Below are 13,617 nucleotides of genomic sequence, written 5' to 3'. Positions count from 1 at the left end.
ACTTTCCTCAAATTTTCATTTGAAAGTGAACTAATCCTTTAGGGTAACCACCACATAAATATATATAAAACAAAATACATAAATGTAACAACTAAATACACCCTAATTTATAACTAAATCAAAAAAATAATGAACAGCAGCATTTTATTTCAACATATTTTTCTATCTCTAAAGTAATTCTGTTCCTTTGTACTTTCTATTCATCAAAAAATACTGACAAAATGTACCACAGTTTCCACAAAAATATTCAATAAAAACTTATCTAAAGCTAACATTGATTATAATCAGTAATGTTTCTTGAGCAGCAAATCAGCATATTAGAATGATTTTTGAAGGATCATGTGACACTGAAGACTAGTAATGATGCTGAAAATTCAGCTTTGAATCATACGAATAAATTACATTTGAAAATATATTAAAATAGAAAACAGTTATTTTAAATTGTAATAATATTTCACAATATTACTGTTTTAACTGCATTTTTCATCAAATACATTCAGTGAGCATAAGAGACTTCTTCTAAAAACATTAACAAATCTTACCGCCCCTAAAATTTTAAACGATTATTATAAATAAAATCACTTTGGAAATTAAAACTGAATAAGCTCATAAAGTAGTAACTGGAAACACACTAATGCTAAATGTTGCTAATACTGTAAGTAGTATTGCTACTTCTAGTTACTTCCAAATACTGATCTGAACCTAAAGAAAGATGAAGAGTGTGACATAATAAAGGGAAATGAGAATGAGTGAAAGAGAGCAAGTCAGTGACTAAAATAAGAAGCACTGAGACAGAAGAGGGAAATGCAGAGAGGAGGGTAAGTGTGGGAGTCTGATGGGTCTATTCCTGCAGTCTTGGCAGCAGAAGGACCTGAAAGGACTAATCTTATTAGTCGGACAGGAGGGATTAGGACACAAAATAGGGGGCCAGACGGGTGGACAGGGGGAAAGAGTCTGTGAAGAAAAGAAACAAGACAGAATGGGTAGAATCTGAAAAAAGTAAAGTTACAGTGACGGACAATAATGTCACTGCGACGAACGTTGATTTTTTACACAGCTAAATATACTTCACATAGATTAAATCAACACATTGCCAGATTAAAATGATGAGCAGATCTAGATGTGATTGTTTCTGTGCTCTGGATTGGATTATAGCATATGAATAGTGCTTCACTTGAAGAATGGGCAACAGATTAGATTTGGACTGATGTTGATGTATGACTCTGGACAGAAGCGCAGGCGTGAGAGTGAAGAGTGCAGTAAGAAGATTTATGGTTACTTTCTGCTCTGTTAATTTAGACACACAGGGGAGTTAAAGAGACCAACAATGCCAAAAGCTTGTGCTGTCCCACTAATTTAAGGTGAGAACAGAACATTCATTTGCCTAGCAGTATAAGGTCCCTGATACATCCCCTAAAAAGAGGCTTTTGCATGTGGTAATGTCAGGCATGACGCTCTATATAAATACCATTTTACATTTTATTTGATTGTATATAGGCCTATATGCAAAGGTAGTACAAATTATTACGAATAAAGGAACAAAAAAAAAAAAGTTAATGCTGTAATTATCATCAGCCTGCTCCATCTAGAGTTTCATGACTGAACTATATATATATTATATATATTGGGGGTCAGTAATTATTTGAAGAAAATTAATGTATGTTGTGTGTGTGAGAAACGCGAAACTGCAGAATGATATTGTATGAGTTAAAAAGAATTATTAACATATTAAAGACACTGCCTTACAGTTTCAAACAAAAAATAATCTGAATTTCAAACCCCAAATTACTTTAGTAGTTCAACATTGATGCACAACCAAATTACGTCTGAAATCATATTTTCATTAGGCATTCCTGCAAAAATCTATTTTGTGCATCTGAATGATACAATCCTCAAAAGACTATGTTACTAGATCTGTTGATATTTTCTGCACAAGCTATATCAAGTTTTCATGGGTTTTTATACATGCAAACCTTTATTAAATGAGGACAAAATGAGGACATACCATAGACTTCTGCCATTATTAAAATGCTACTCCAAACCAGTGTTATTTTAGTATTACATAATCTTTTATTTTTTATGATATTTTAATTTTCATTTATTTATTTATTTTTTTTTATCTACTTTGTTTAAGCATTTCTATTTTGCTTTAATTTCTTATTTCAGTTTTAGTTTTATTAATTATAGTACTTCAACTTAAACATTTATTTCAACATTTCTAATAATTTTTTAAATTCTAATAAGTTTTCAAATTTTGATTTGAGATAATTTCCCCCCCAACTTATAGCTATGTAACACACACACACACACACACACACACACACACACACTTTCACCTTTGAACTCACTGGAATGCCTCATGTCCTTTAGCATTTGTTCCAGGTCGTTGTCTGGCTTCTTCACACACCCACTAGCAGTTGAAGGTAAGTGTTTTTGAAGCATATGAGTATGTGTATGTATATGTATATGTATGTGTGTGTTTAAACACGTCCATGGTCATAAAAATTCGGCTGCACGGCCACTGTTCAGAGAGTCAAAGCTAGTCCACAGTCTTGTAAACGTTTCTTGCTTGCGCCGACTGAAAACACGCGAGAAACACCATGAGACAGGAGAGACTCGGACATTGCAGTACTGAACACTGAATGGTCCATGCATGTGGATTTGGATAAAACAGTTAATCGATTTGATGCCGTGCCCGAACGCCGTTTATCCATTCACAGTTGCATATAGCGGACGGGCATGCAGGGCTATTAAATTATTTTTCTTATTATCATGCTACTTTTATTATTGAATTAATATTGCAATTTATTTGCCCCGCGATATCATAGCGCATCACCTCATAACCGACGCGCTGCGAGGACAATAAAATATTAGTTAGATAGCTTACTCCTCATTTAAAGAACAACTTGTTTAACACGAAATACTTCTCGATTCACGAAAAATACTTTTTTTTTTATCACTGGCCACAAGAGGAATATTAAGAAAATAAATTAGATTCATCTCTCATTGTCTCTAAGAGAGTATGCGCGGTTATTGCAGCGTCGGATGCCAAAAGCTCAGTCCGTTTTTACTTTCAGTTTCTGTAATGAATAGGCCTAATTGACTGGCGTGTGAGGCTTCTTCACCCACATAACTCTTACGCAAAGTTTGCACATTGTTGGGTGATATCAACTGGCTCGCCTTCACGATTTAAAATGGAAATATTTTCAATATTGCGACGTGGCATTTTTCTGTATCACCAGTTGCTCGCAAAATGATGGACACTGATTCACAGATTCACATATCGTCAACGTCATTTCCCGTGATAATAAAATTAAGTGAATTATTAAATAAATGAGTAAATAAACAACAAGCAAACTTAAACTTGTTTGCTTAAAATGTCTGTGCATAATTTGCTCAAAAAAACGTTTTGTACCTGCAAAAAAAATAAAAAATAAAAAAAATTCTCCGCCCCCCCTGCCTCGAGAGTCAAATATCGCCCATGTTGACACCTACTGGTGTGGATGTAGCATCACACAATTTTTGTGTATTTGCCACCTATTTATGCTGCATTCAATATAATAGGGGGTTACTGAGACAAAGCATCTGGTATTCGGTTGGTCATGTGATCAATAAGAATAGAATAAAACAGCTTTTTTAGACACATGACTAGAGTCTTCATCTCATGAGAGTTCTTGATCATTTTAAATGTGTCTGTCCAAAGTACTATTTGGACAATTCTTTAAGGATTTTTACAGTGGTAAATTGGTGCACAAGAAGAAGTAATTGCCATGTGACTGATCAATCTATCAATCAGTCAAATTCTACTGCTTTCTGAAAAAGAGAGACATCAATGACAGCTAAACTACAGCAGACATATGGTCTATTTGTAATGTTTTTTTTGTTTTTGTTTTTTAAGAAGATAGAAACAAAATCAACAGCTGGCACGTATTAACGTCACAAACTGCCCTTTGGATTCTTATATCTGACATCTAAAATTAATCTGATGGAAACATAATCTACAGATCTGAACTTGCTCTGAAATATATAAATATTTCCAAATCTACATTTCAGTGTCCTAGTGGCCATGACTTCAGAAATATTGTATCTACTGGTTGATGGAACTACAACTTATGGGATTTATCTGAAGTGTGGATAATGTTGGCTGCCTCATAAACTTATTGACAAGTAAAAATCAAGAATCCTGCAGAGGACAGTATCATAGAGTGGTCAGTATGAGAGCAGAGAACGCAAACACACAATACAGCTACACTACAGCTCATCATTCTTCAACTGATGGCTTGTCTAATGGCGTACAGTGAAGTGTGGTCAGTGTAAACACTGTGCGGCTCTCATTACCTGCTCTGGAAATATGATTAGATGTCTCGTGTTACACACAAGAATCCCAGGTCTCACACAATGCACACGCATATCTTGACAGACCGCAGTTAATCAGCACCGTCTTCTATGCTTTCCTTTTCCTCAAGGAACTGAATTTCAAAACAAACGCATAACTAAAACAATAATCTGACATGTTATGTCTGAGGATGTTATGTTTCCGTCTGCACATTGTCAGGACTGGGACGAATGTCCTTCAAAAGTAAGTCAAGGGTCAGATCCATGGCCTAGCGGCTAGAGTAGGGTTGTCACAAGTACCAACTTGGGTACCAAGTCGGTACTGAAATTTTGAGCGGATTCTTAAACACCTCTGATTGGCCATTGTGTTCATGCGCTCAACAGATATGTCTGTGATTGGCTACAATTATCAACGCTTCAAAAACATGTTGTAAATAGACATGTTTGATGCTCTTCACATGTCAGATTCACACGGGATCCCTAATATATCCGCTGATAGGCACCTGCTTTCAAACGCTCCCGTGTGTATCTGTGTAAGTGCTCGGTGAAAAGCCAAGTGTATTGTAGCCGATCACAGACATATCTGTTGAGGGCGTGAACACAATGGCCAATCAGAGGTGTAAGAATCCGCTCAACAGCGCTCAAAATGCTAGGGGAAAATGCTGGTATCGTCACATTTTTATAATTTCAGTACCGACTTGGTACCGACTTGGTACTTTTGACAATCCTAGGATATAGCACATGATTTGACACATTGAGCTGTGGTGCTCATACTGAATGCATTCATTTGAATCTGGCTCTCATCATTTTCATGTCAATAAAAGTGACAAAAACACAGTAAAAAGGGAGGACAAGGACATTTTTCCTCAATGGAACCGTTTTAGCATCGCAGTCTTACCTCCATCCGTGCATGCGGAAGCCAGGACACTGTTCTCCACAGCGCATACATGGCTGTCCCCTGTCCGGATCCTCATCCTCTGTCTGGAAGAGAGAATTACAGACATTTTCAATATTATTTATTTCATAATTTATAACCTCCTATTTAAAGAAGGCATGAATTAACCTGGATTTCTGCATAAATTGGTCACTGCTCGTGTCGTTCCACACCCGTATTAAAGGTGCCCTAGAACTGACATTTTACAAGATGTAATATAAGTCTAAGGTGTCCCCAGAATGTGTCTGTGAAGTTTCAGCTCAAAATACCCCATAGATTTTTTATTATACCATGTTTTAACTGCCTATTTTGGGGTGGAATTAAAAATGCTCTGATTTGGGCTGTGTACACATTTAATGCTATATATATTATATATATTATATTATATATATATATAGATATTATGCTATCATGGATCATGAACAGTTATTATCGATCCATCTGCCATTTTCACTATTGTCATTGCTTGCATGCTTCACAATACCTGCAGAACGTCTGATGATTCGGTTGTGCAGCTCCATGACGTTAATACTGCCTTGAACATGGGCTGGTATATGCAAAAGTTGGGGGCGTACATATTAATGACCCTGACTGTTGCGTCACAGTCGGTGTTATGTTGAGATTCACCTGTTTTACTGTGGTGTTTTTCACGCACGAGATTTACATATGAAGGAGGAAACAATAGTGTTTGAGGCTCATGGTATGTCATTTCTATGTACAGAACTATTATTATTTAACTATGCCAAGGTAAATTCAATTTTCAATTCTAAGGCACCTTTAAAGTACTCCATGTGACTCCAGTAGTTTAACTTCAGTTTTATGAAGCAAAGAGAGTGCTTTGTTTGCGCAATAAACAAAATTACCACTTTATTTACAAAATAATATCCAAAACACATGCATTGTGATGCTCTCATTAACATGCGTAATTAAAGTGGTAAATTATATTTTTTTGCACAAACAAAGCACTCGCGTCACTTCATAAAATTGATGTTAAACCACTGGAGTCACATTGAGTACTTTAATTATGTTTTTCCTATCATTCTGGGCCTTGAATGTATGTTGCTTTGGATCTCTATGGAGGGACAAAAAGCTCTCAGATTTCATTGAAAATATCTTCATTTGTGTTCCGAAGATGAAAGAAGGTCTTACAGATGTGAAACGACATGAGGGTGAGTAATTAATGACAGATTTTTCATTTTTGGGTGAACTAACCCTTTAACTTTTGCTCACCAGCCACTGTGGTGGATTTCCAAAGTTACTAGCCACTCAGCATTTTCACTGGCCACAATTTTGACTTTGATAACATGGGGAAAACCTGCCATATAGATATTTTTAATATTATCTCATAATTTGGCATCAGGTATATTAGGCTGCTGTTACTTTAAGACTTGACGCACAGATCCATTTTACTGTTACACATGCGCATTCTTTTTCAAGTGTTTACGTTTACTTAAAAGATAACTGACTGTGTTTACATGGATACTCACCCGGGATTTTGACATTATTTTGTGTATTTGACTGTTTATACGCAATAAGCAGCAAAAAATAACTCAATTTAGTACTGAGAGGTGGCTTTATGTGCACGCACTTTGGGTGTGAACACAAAATCTGCAGAAATGTGTAAAATTATGCGCAATCCCACACTGAAATTCAAGCCCTGTAACACCAAAATATTCATCCGGAGCAAATGAAATGAGTGAGTGAGGGGAGGCGGATTTATGTGTCAACTCACTGTCGGGGAGTTGAGACAGAGAGAAAGCGCAGCTGGTATCGTATCTATTCTGCAGAAAATGAGTATTGGAAGCAGTCGTATGCGCAAAAGTTGTTGCCGTTTCTGGAAAACCTGTTTGCTTTGACCTCATACCTGGTATAAATGTATATATGCTTATAATGTGTTGTACTGTTGTAGCCTGGGATAGTAAATGAATGAATGAATGAATTTATATGCATACTCTTTGTATATCTGTATGCTGGATATTTGATTTGTTTTTAAATACTAATTATTCCTGCGGTAGAAAACGTTGTGGCACCAAGATAGGCTACTATGAAGGGGTCCTTGTGTTTGCTATAGCCCCAGGGCTCTATGGGTTCTTAATCTGGGCCTGAAGTCCAACACTAATTTCTCCAACAAAACACACAGTGCCAAAATGCTGAAATGCAGCATAAGTAGATTTATATACTGTAAAATTCCAGTTCAGGCTTAGTTTAGCCTCAAGGTCTTCTGCTTGTTTGTGGGAACAAACAAGCAGAAGAAAGCAATAAAACTTAGAACTTGTTCTTCAAAACCTACAAGTGACGTGATTAGGGTGTTTGAAATCTTTGACGTGCCTATATACTGCAAAACAACTGCCATAAAACTAAAACACCTGGTTTGCTCTCTCACACACACTGAAAGGGAACCTAGGAAAAAGTGTGTGAAAGTGTCTAAATCACTTTGAAAACAAGAAACAAAAAAATTTATCAGAGACTTAGCATGCTAGCTGCTTTTTGTTCTTCAGATAGGCTACATAAAGACAGAAATTAGTATTTTATACATCAAGAGAAACTTTTAAAGATTTCATGTATTACAAGTTGTTCATATTAAACATAGCATACCATCACTGTACCATGGTACAATTTGTTGAGAACTCAAAAATATGAAATTCTCATATTCGTAAGTACAAGCAAGAAATGAAAAACCTGTCACACACGTGGGTTAGTACAAAAATAGACACTGCACTTAATTTGACAAAACAAGTTTGTGAATCATGACAATGAAATACGCAACAATACACTTCTGTTAAATATAATTTGAATTTCTTAGTCAAGATTAATGCAGACAAGAAACACTAACAAGCTTTGTGTACTATGAAAGCATATTTGTAAAAAGCCCAGTCAGGATGAGCGAGCATGAGGGAGAACTGCAGCCGGACGGCGGCCTCTTGTCGCCAGGAACGAGAGATCTATGGAAACACACGTGCTAAAACAAACACTGCCTGTAAGATCAGTGAACTCTAACACTTCACTGAACCGAGACCAGAGCATTGCTATTCACTGCTGAGAGAGAGGGGGAGAGGGAGAGTGGACAGGATCTTTGAGTGTTTTTTCTTTGCTGAATAGTTAATTGCATTAGCCTGTTTAAAAGAATGAATAGGAGAGAAGGAGGAGGTATGAGGAAAAAAAAAAAATCTCACAAACGTTTTTTCTGTGTCGCCTTGTATAGACAAAACTGTAGATAGGCCAAGAGTTCTGAGAACTAAATTGCCATGTTCACAAATTAACATCTGGCATCAAACTGGATTATTTATAGAAAGAAAAACCTGCCATTCAGGTCCAAAGCTGGTAAAGTTCATGGATTTGATTTAATGTACTATTATGAACTGAAGGCTGCATATATGATTACAATAAAAGTGGGTTTGAAACACACACACATTATATATATATATATATATATATATATATATATATATATATATATATATATATATATATATATATATGCATTTGTGTTGTATTTATAAAATTTATATTATTAAATAGATTTATCAATAACATTTATCCCAGACCAAAATACTTCTAAAGCAAAAGTTAGTGTTACACAAACTTACAAAATTTGAAAGTTCTCAAGTAGCTACCCAAAGTAACTGAAGTACTGAAAATAACACAAATCCCCAAAGTAATGCAAATAACAAAAATATGGTTATTAAGTAATTTGTTTTATTATGCCTAAAGCAAGAGCCAGAACTACATGGGTAGTTCTTACACAAATGTCCTCAGACAAAACACAAATTTGGAAGTTCTCAAGTACAAAAAGTAAACACAGTTAAGGTAAAAAATTAACAAGAAATGCAGAAGTAGAAATGAAAGTAATGTAAGTAACAAAACGCAAATATGTAAAGTAAGAAAAGTAATGAAAATATAAGTAATGTAAGTTATAAAAGTGCTGAAAGTAATGCAATTAAGTAAAGTAAGTAAAGTAATTCATGTAATAAAAGGAAAGTAATGCAAGTAATACAAGTAACACAAGTTAGTAACACAAGTAAGGGCCAGTTCACACAGAACATTTTAAAGGGTTAGTTCACCCAAAAATCAAATTTCTGTCATTAATTACTCACCATCATGTTGTTCCACACCCGAAAGATCTTTGGAACACAAATTAAGATATTTTTGATGAAATCCAAGAGGTTTTTTTTTTTTTATTCTCCATTGAAAGCAATGAAATTACCACATTCAATATCCAGAAAAGTAGTAAAGACATGGTTAAAATAGCCAACGTGACTACAGTGGTTCAACTTTAAAGTTATTTTCGTTGCAGCGCTTCCAGGTTCTACATTCGAACGGCGGCGCTTTTTCACATGAGCAGTACGATGATGCTGATGCAGGAGCTGGCCAATACTGAGCCACTGTTCTGACATAAACATGGAAATGCAGCACTGCACCGACTGCTTAAAAGACCGACAGGGAAGAGGAAAAAATTGTTGAATAAAGTCGTTATTTTTTTTTGTTTTTGCGCACAAAAAGTATTCTCGTCGCTTCATAACATTAAGGTTGAACCACTGTAGTCACGTTGACTATTTTAATGGTTTTTACTACTTTTCTGGACCTTGAATGTGGTAATTTTGTTGCTTTCAATGGAGGATAAAAAAAAAACTCTTGGATTTCATCAAAAATATCTTAATTTGTGTTCTGAAGATGAACAAAGGTCTTACGGGTGTGGATGGAAATGAGGGCGAGTAATTAATGACATAATTTTCATGTTTGGGTGAACTAACCCTTTAAAAATGTGAGACGCAGGTCAGTGGAACGAAAAAAAAGGTCTAGAAATGCATTTTTTAAAAGTTGAACTTCTTTGAACTTGAGGTAATGACAGCTGACCTTAAAGGATTAGTTCACTTTCAAATAAAATTTTCCTGATAATTTACTCACCCCCATGTCATCCAAGATGTCCATGTCCTTCTTTCTTCAGTTGAAAAGAAATGAAGGTTTTTGATGAAAACATTCCAGGATTATTCTCCTTATAATGGACTTCAGAAGCTTACGCTGTATGTCCTACGCCTTCCCTATTCTACTTACGGAACAAACGCAGCGCCAGTTACATTTTTTCCGTAAGTTGAATAGGGAAGGCGTAGGACATACAGCGTAAGCTTTTTGAAGAATACGAAAGTACGGTTTTGGCGGAAGCACTTGGAAGGCGATCCTTTGTTTATATAAAGCATATACATTTACATTTTTTTGGAAAATGACCGATCGTTTTGCTAGATAAGACCCTTATTCCTCGTCTGGTATCGTTTAAAGTCCTTTGAAGCTGCACTGAAACTGTAATTTTGACATTCAACCGTTTGGAGACCATTGAAGTCCACTATAAGGAGAATAATCCTGGAATGTTTTCGTGAAAAACCTTCATTTCTTTTCAACCGAAGAAAGAAAGACATGAACATCTTGAATGACATGGGGCTGAGTAAATTATCAGGAAAATTTTATTTGAAAGTGAACTAATCCTTTAAGTAAGGTAAATAACAAACAGTAACAAAAGTGCAGAACATGAAGTAAATAAAAATGCAAATAAGGGAAGTACGGAATGTAATGGCCGGAAAGCAACAAAAGTACAAAAAACTACTTTCATGAAGACAAAACAATGACCTAATAGCCAGTGATCATTTTAGCAGAGTTAGCCTATCTCTCAGTGGTTATTATTGTGCAGATGTTTGCAGAGAAAAGATAATGTGAAAAAGCATAATTCAAAAGAAATTATGACGTATACAGAATATGCGGAGAAACATACTATGACCTGAAGGTTTTATGTAGAAAACTGGTGTCTGAGTCACCTTTGTGTCCCGTCTCTAACGGTGAGACAGGATGCCCTCTGGGTGTCTTCCTGTCCACACCCTCAGGGAAAATTTCCTCTCGATTGTGACCATGACAACAGTTACAAGAGGTCAAAAGCTCAAAAAAACTTTTTAAAAGTTTTATGAGGCCCACCATCATTGTTTCCTCGTGCTCATCAGTGTGCATTCGGTAGTCTGTCCTGAGTGGGACATTCTGAATAATAACTATGGCACTTACAAGTGAAAAAACACTGGCTGAATGTCAAATGGTCAAGGGTCTGTATGAAAAGATACTTGCTTGTGACTCCTCGTCAAAATTAAAAGGACAATATCAGATTATCTCTGTTCATTTCATTTTAATATACATAACTACAAGATTCATTCGACCCTTAAGATCATCTGGTAAACATTTGAATCCACACATAACAGAGAGCAGCTTTAGGAAACAGAGAGTTTCCTGTTCTAATCCATTCAAAATATTCTAATCCAATTAGCATCTTCAATGAAAATGGGTCTAAGCATGTCCTGATGTTTTAGGTTGTGTTTACTTTTTGTCCACTTGTCTCCCTGTCTTCCTTTTCCAGACATTTGAGGAACATTTCCTCAACTTAAAGCACTACCTTCAGGAAGGAAAACACAACAAAACATAATATGAAGCATTCAGTTAGGACGCTAACTGATGCAGATCTTCAGGACTAACGTTTTGTAATATTTTTAAAACTGTAGAAAGGCAAATAAAAAATTCTAAATCTAAATTAATTTGTTCTATTCTTGTAGATTTTTTAAATAATATTTTAAGAATAATTTTGCAATTAGACCTCATTTTGTTTTAGACATAAACTAAACGCACATTAATTGGGTAAATTCAGATTGAATTCCTAAATTGGCATACTAAAACATCTAATTTATTTATAATTATGAAATGGTATCCTCAACCGATGGCGTCACCTGCACAGGTAACGGTGACGTAGACACAAATAAGCCACGCCTCCTCAATGCAATAGTTAACAAGATCACGAAAAATGCCACATTAATGCTTATGGGCAAAATAATGATTGATAACTATACATGCTGCATCCAAAACTTACTACTGATACAATTAAAAATAAACACAAGAGTGTACGTTATAATATGTATACTCCTTGTCCTCAACTTGCGATGAAAACAGTCTCCTCAGGTAAAATAAGTGCAAGACACAAAAGTAACTTTCGACCATCAACATAGGTTTAAAATGACCTTTAAACGTCAAACCACGCTGCGTTCATTCAAACACCTGAGGACAGACTGTAGAAAAGGATAAAATGCCTTTATATTGTGTTAAAAGCGGGATGCCACGACATGAGAGCAACTTACCGAGCGATTGGAGCGTCGCTTCTTTGATCCGCGCGTGAACATGTCGGAGCTGTAACGTCTCGTGCGTGGATTCACGCGAATACTCTCATATGTCCGCTGAAGTTTCCTTGAATCTAACGTAACTTCTTTTCGCTCGTCTCTAAGGTCTGGTTTTTGGCCTGTAGATCTCTGTGCTGGCAACAACTCCACAAGAAGTTGCCCGTAAGAACGTCTAACCAGACGGGCTACACCTACAGGACAAGTGTTTAACTGTAGTGTATCAGGACCACCCCCTGTTCACTGTTCACCGCTACTGTACCTTATACTCTCATCACAAAAACCAGTCAGCTGCAGTCTCTTTGTGAATTAAACCCCCTAACGTAGCCTACTGAAATTGATTTTTGAATGTGTTATGGTGTTAAAAATACTTCTGTTGTGTGTAAGGGCAGGCTACTGTATAAAGTGTTTAGTGTAGCTATTGTGTAATGTGATCACGATTTGTTTGTTTATCTATCTATCTATCTATCTATCTATCTATCTATCTATCTATCTATCTATCTATCTATCATCTGTCTGTCTGAGGAATTACTAAGACTTTTTAATCAATTCTTTAGTCAAATGTAGCATTTATCAAAAATAGTTAAAAGACTTTATGTAAATTTTTGTTTTTTTAAATAATTTTCCATTTTGTATATTTTAAAAAAATTATAGTTATACACTGATACATGATCCGAAATCCTTCTAGGCTAAATGTATTGCATAAAAAATAAATAAATAAATAACACACACACACACACACACACACACACACACACACACACACACAAACAAAACTGATTCTGAAAAGTAGTTTAGCCAAAATATTTTGAGACCTCTTTAAAAAGTTGTCAAGTTAGGCTAATATTATCTATCTTCGCCATTTAATTACCACTGTTTTTGTCTTTTTTTTTTTTTTCAAAATAAACGAATGGCATTCTCACAAGTCTTTACCCTTGCAGAAAAGCCTACAGTAAACTCCTCAGAACTTGTATAAATGTAGATGCTGCCATCTAGTGACAAATATTTGTCACCTGCATTTTTCTCCAATAGCTGTCTATCGCTTATTCTTCTTCTGCGCGCACACACACACACACACACACACACACACACACACATATATATAGATGGATAGATCTAAAGTAAATTCGTGTTGCTATAAAACGTCATATTATT

General features: G+C 35.6%; 1 protein-coding gene across 1 annotated transcript in view; it reads right to left on the bottom strand.

Moving 5' to 3' along the window:
* Nucleotides 1-12,668, bottom strand: part of prickle3 (prickle homolog 3) — a 44,480-nt gene extending 31,812 nt beyond the window's left edge. The window contains exons 1-2 of the mRNA XM_051903989.1: nucleotides 12,427-12,668; nucleotides 5,234-5,316 (exon numbers count right to left, since the gene is read on the bottom strand). Coding sequence (XP_051759949.1) covers nucleotides 5,234-5,316; nucleotides 12,427-12,468 — 125 coding nt within the window. The 5' untranslated portion in view covers nucleotides 12,469-12,668. The remainder of the gene's footprint in view (nucleotides 1-5,233; nucleotides 5,317-12,426) is intronic.
* Between the last annotated feature and the right edge of the window lie 949 nt (nucleotides 12,669-13,617).

Source organism: Ctenopharyngodon idella, chromosome 8, assembly GCF_019924925.1.
Source record: "Ctenopharyngodon idella isolate HZGC_01 chromosome 8, HZGC01, whole genome shotgun sequence".
Lineage (NCBI taxonomy): Eukaryota > Metazoa > Chordata > Actinopteri > Cypriniformes > Xenocyprididae > Ctenopharyngodon > Ctenopharyngodon idella.
This window is presented reverse-complemented; position numbering and strand designations above follow the sequence as displayed.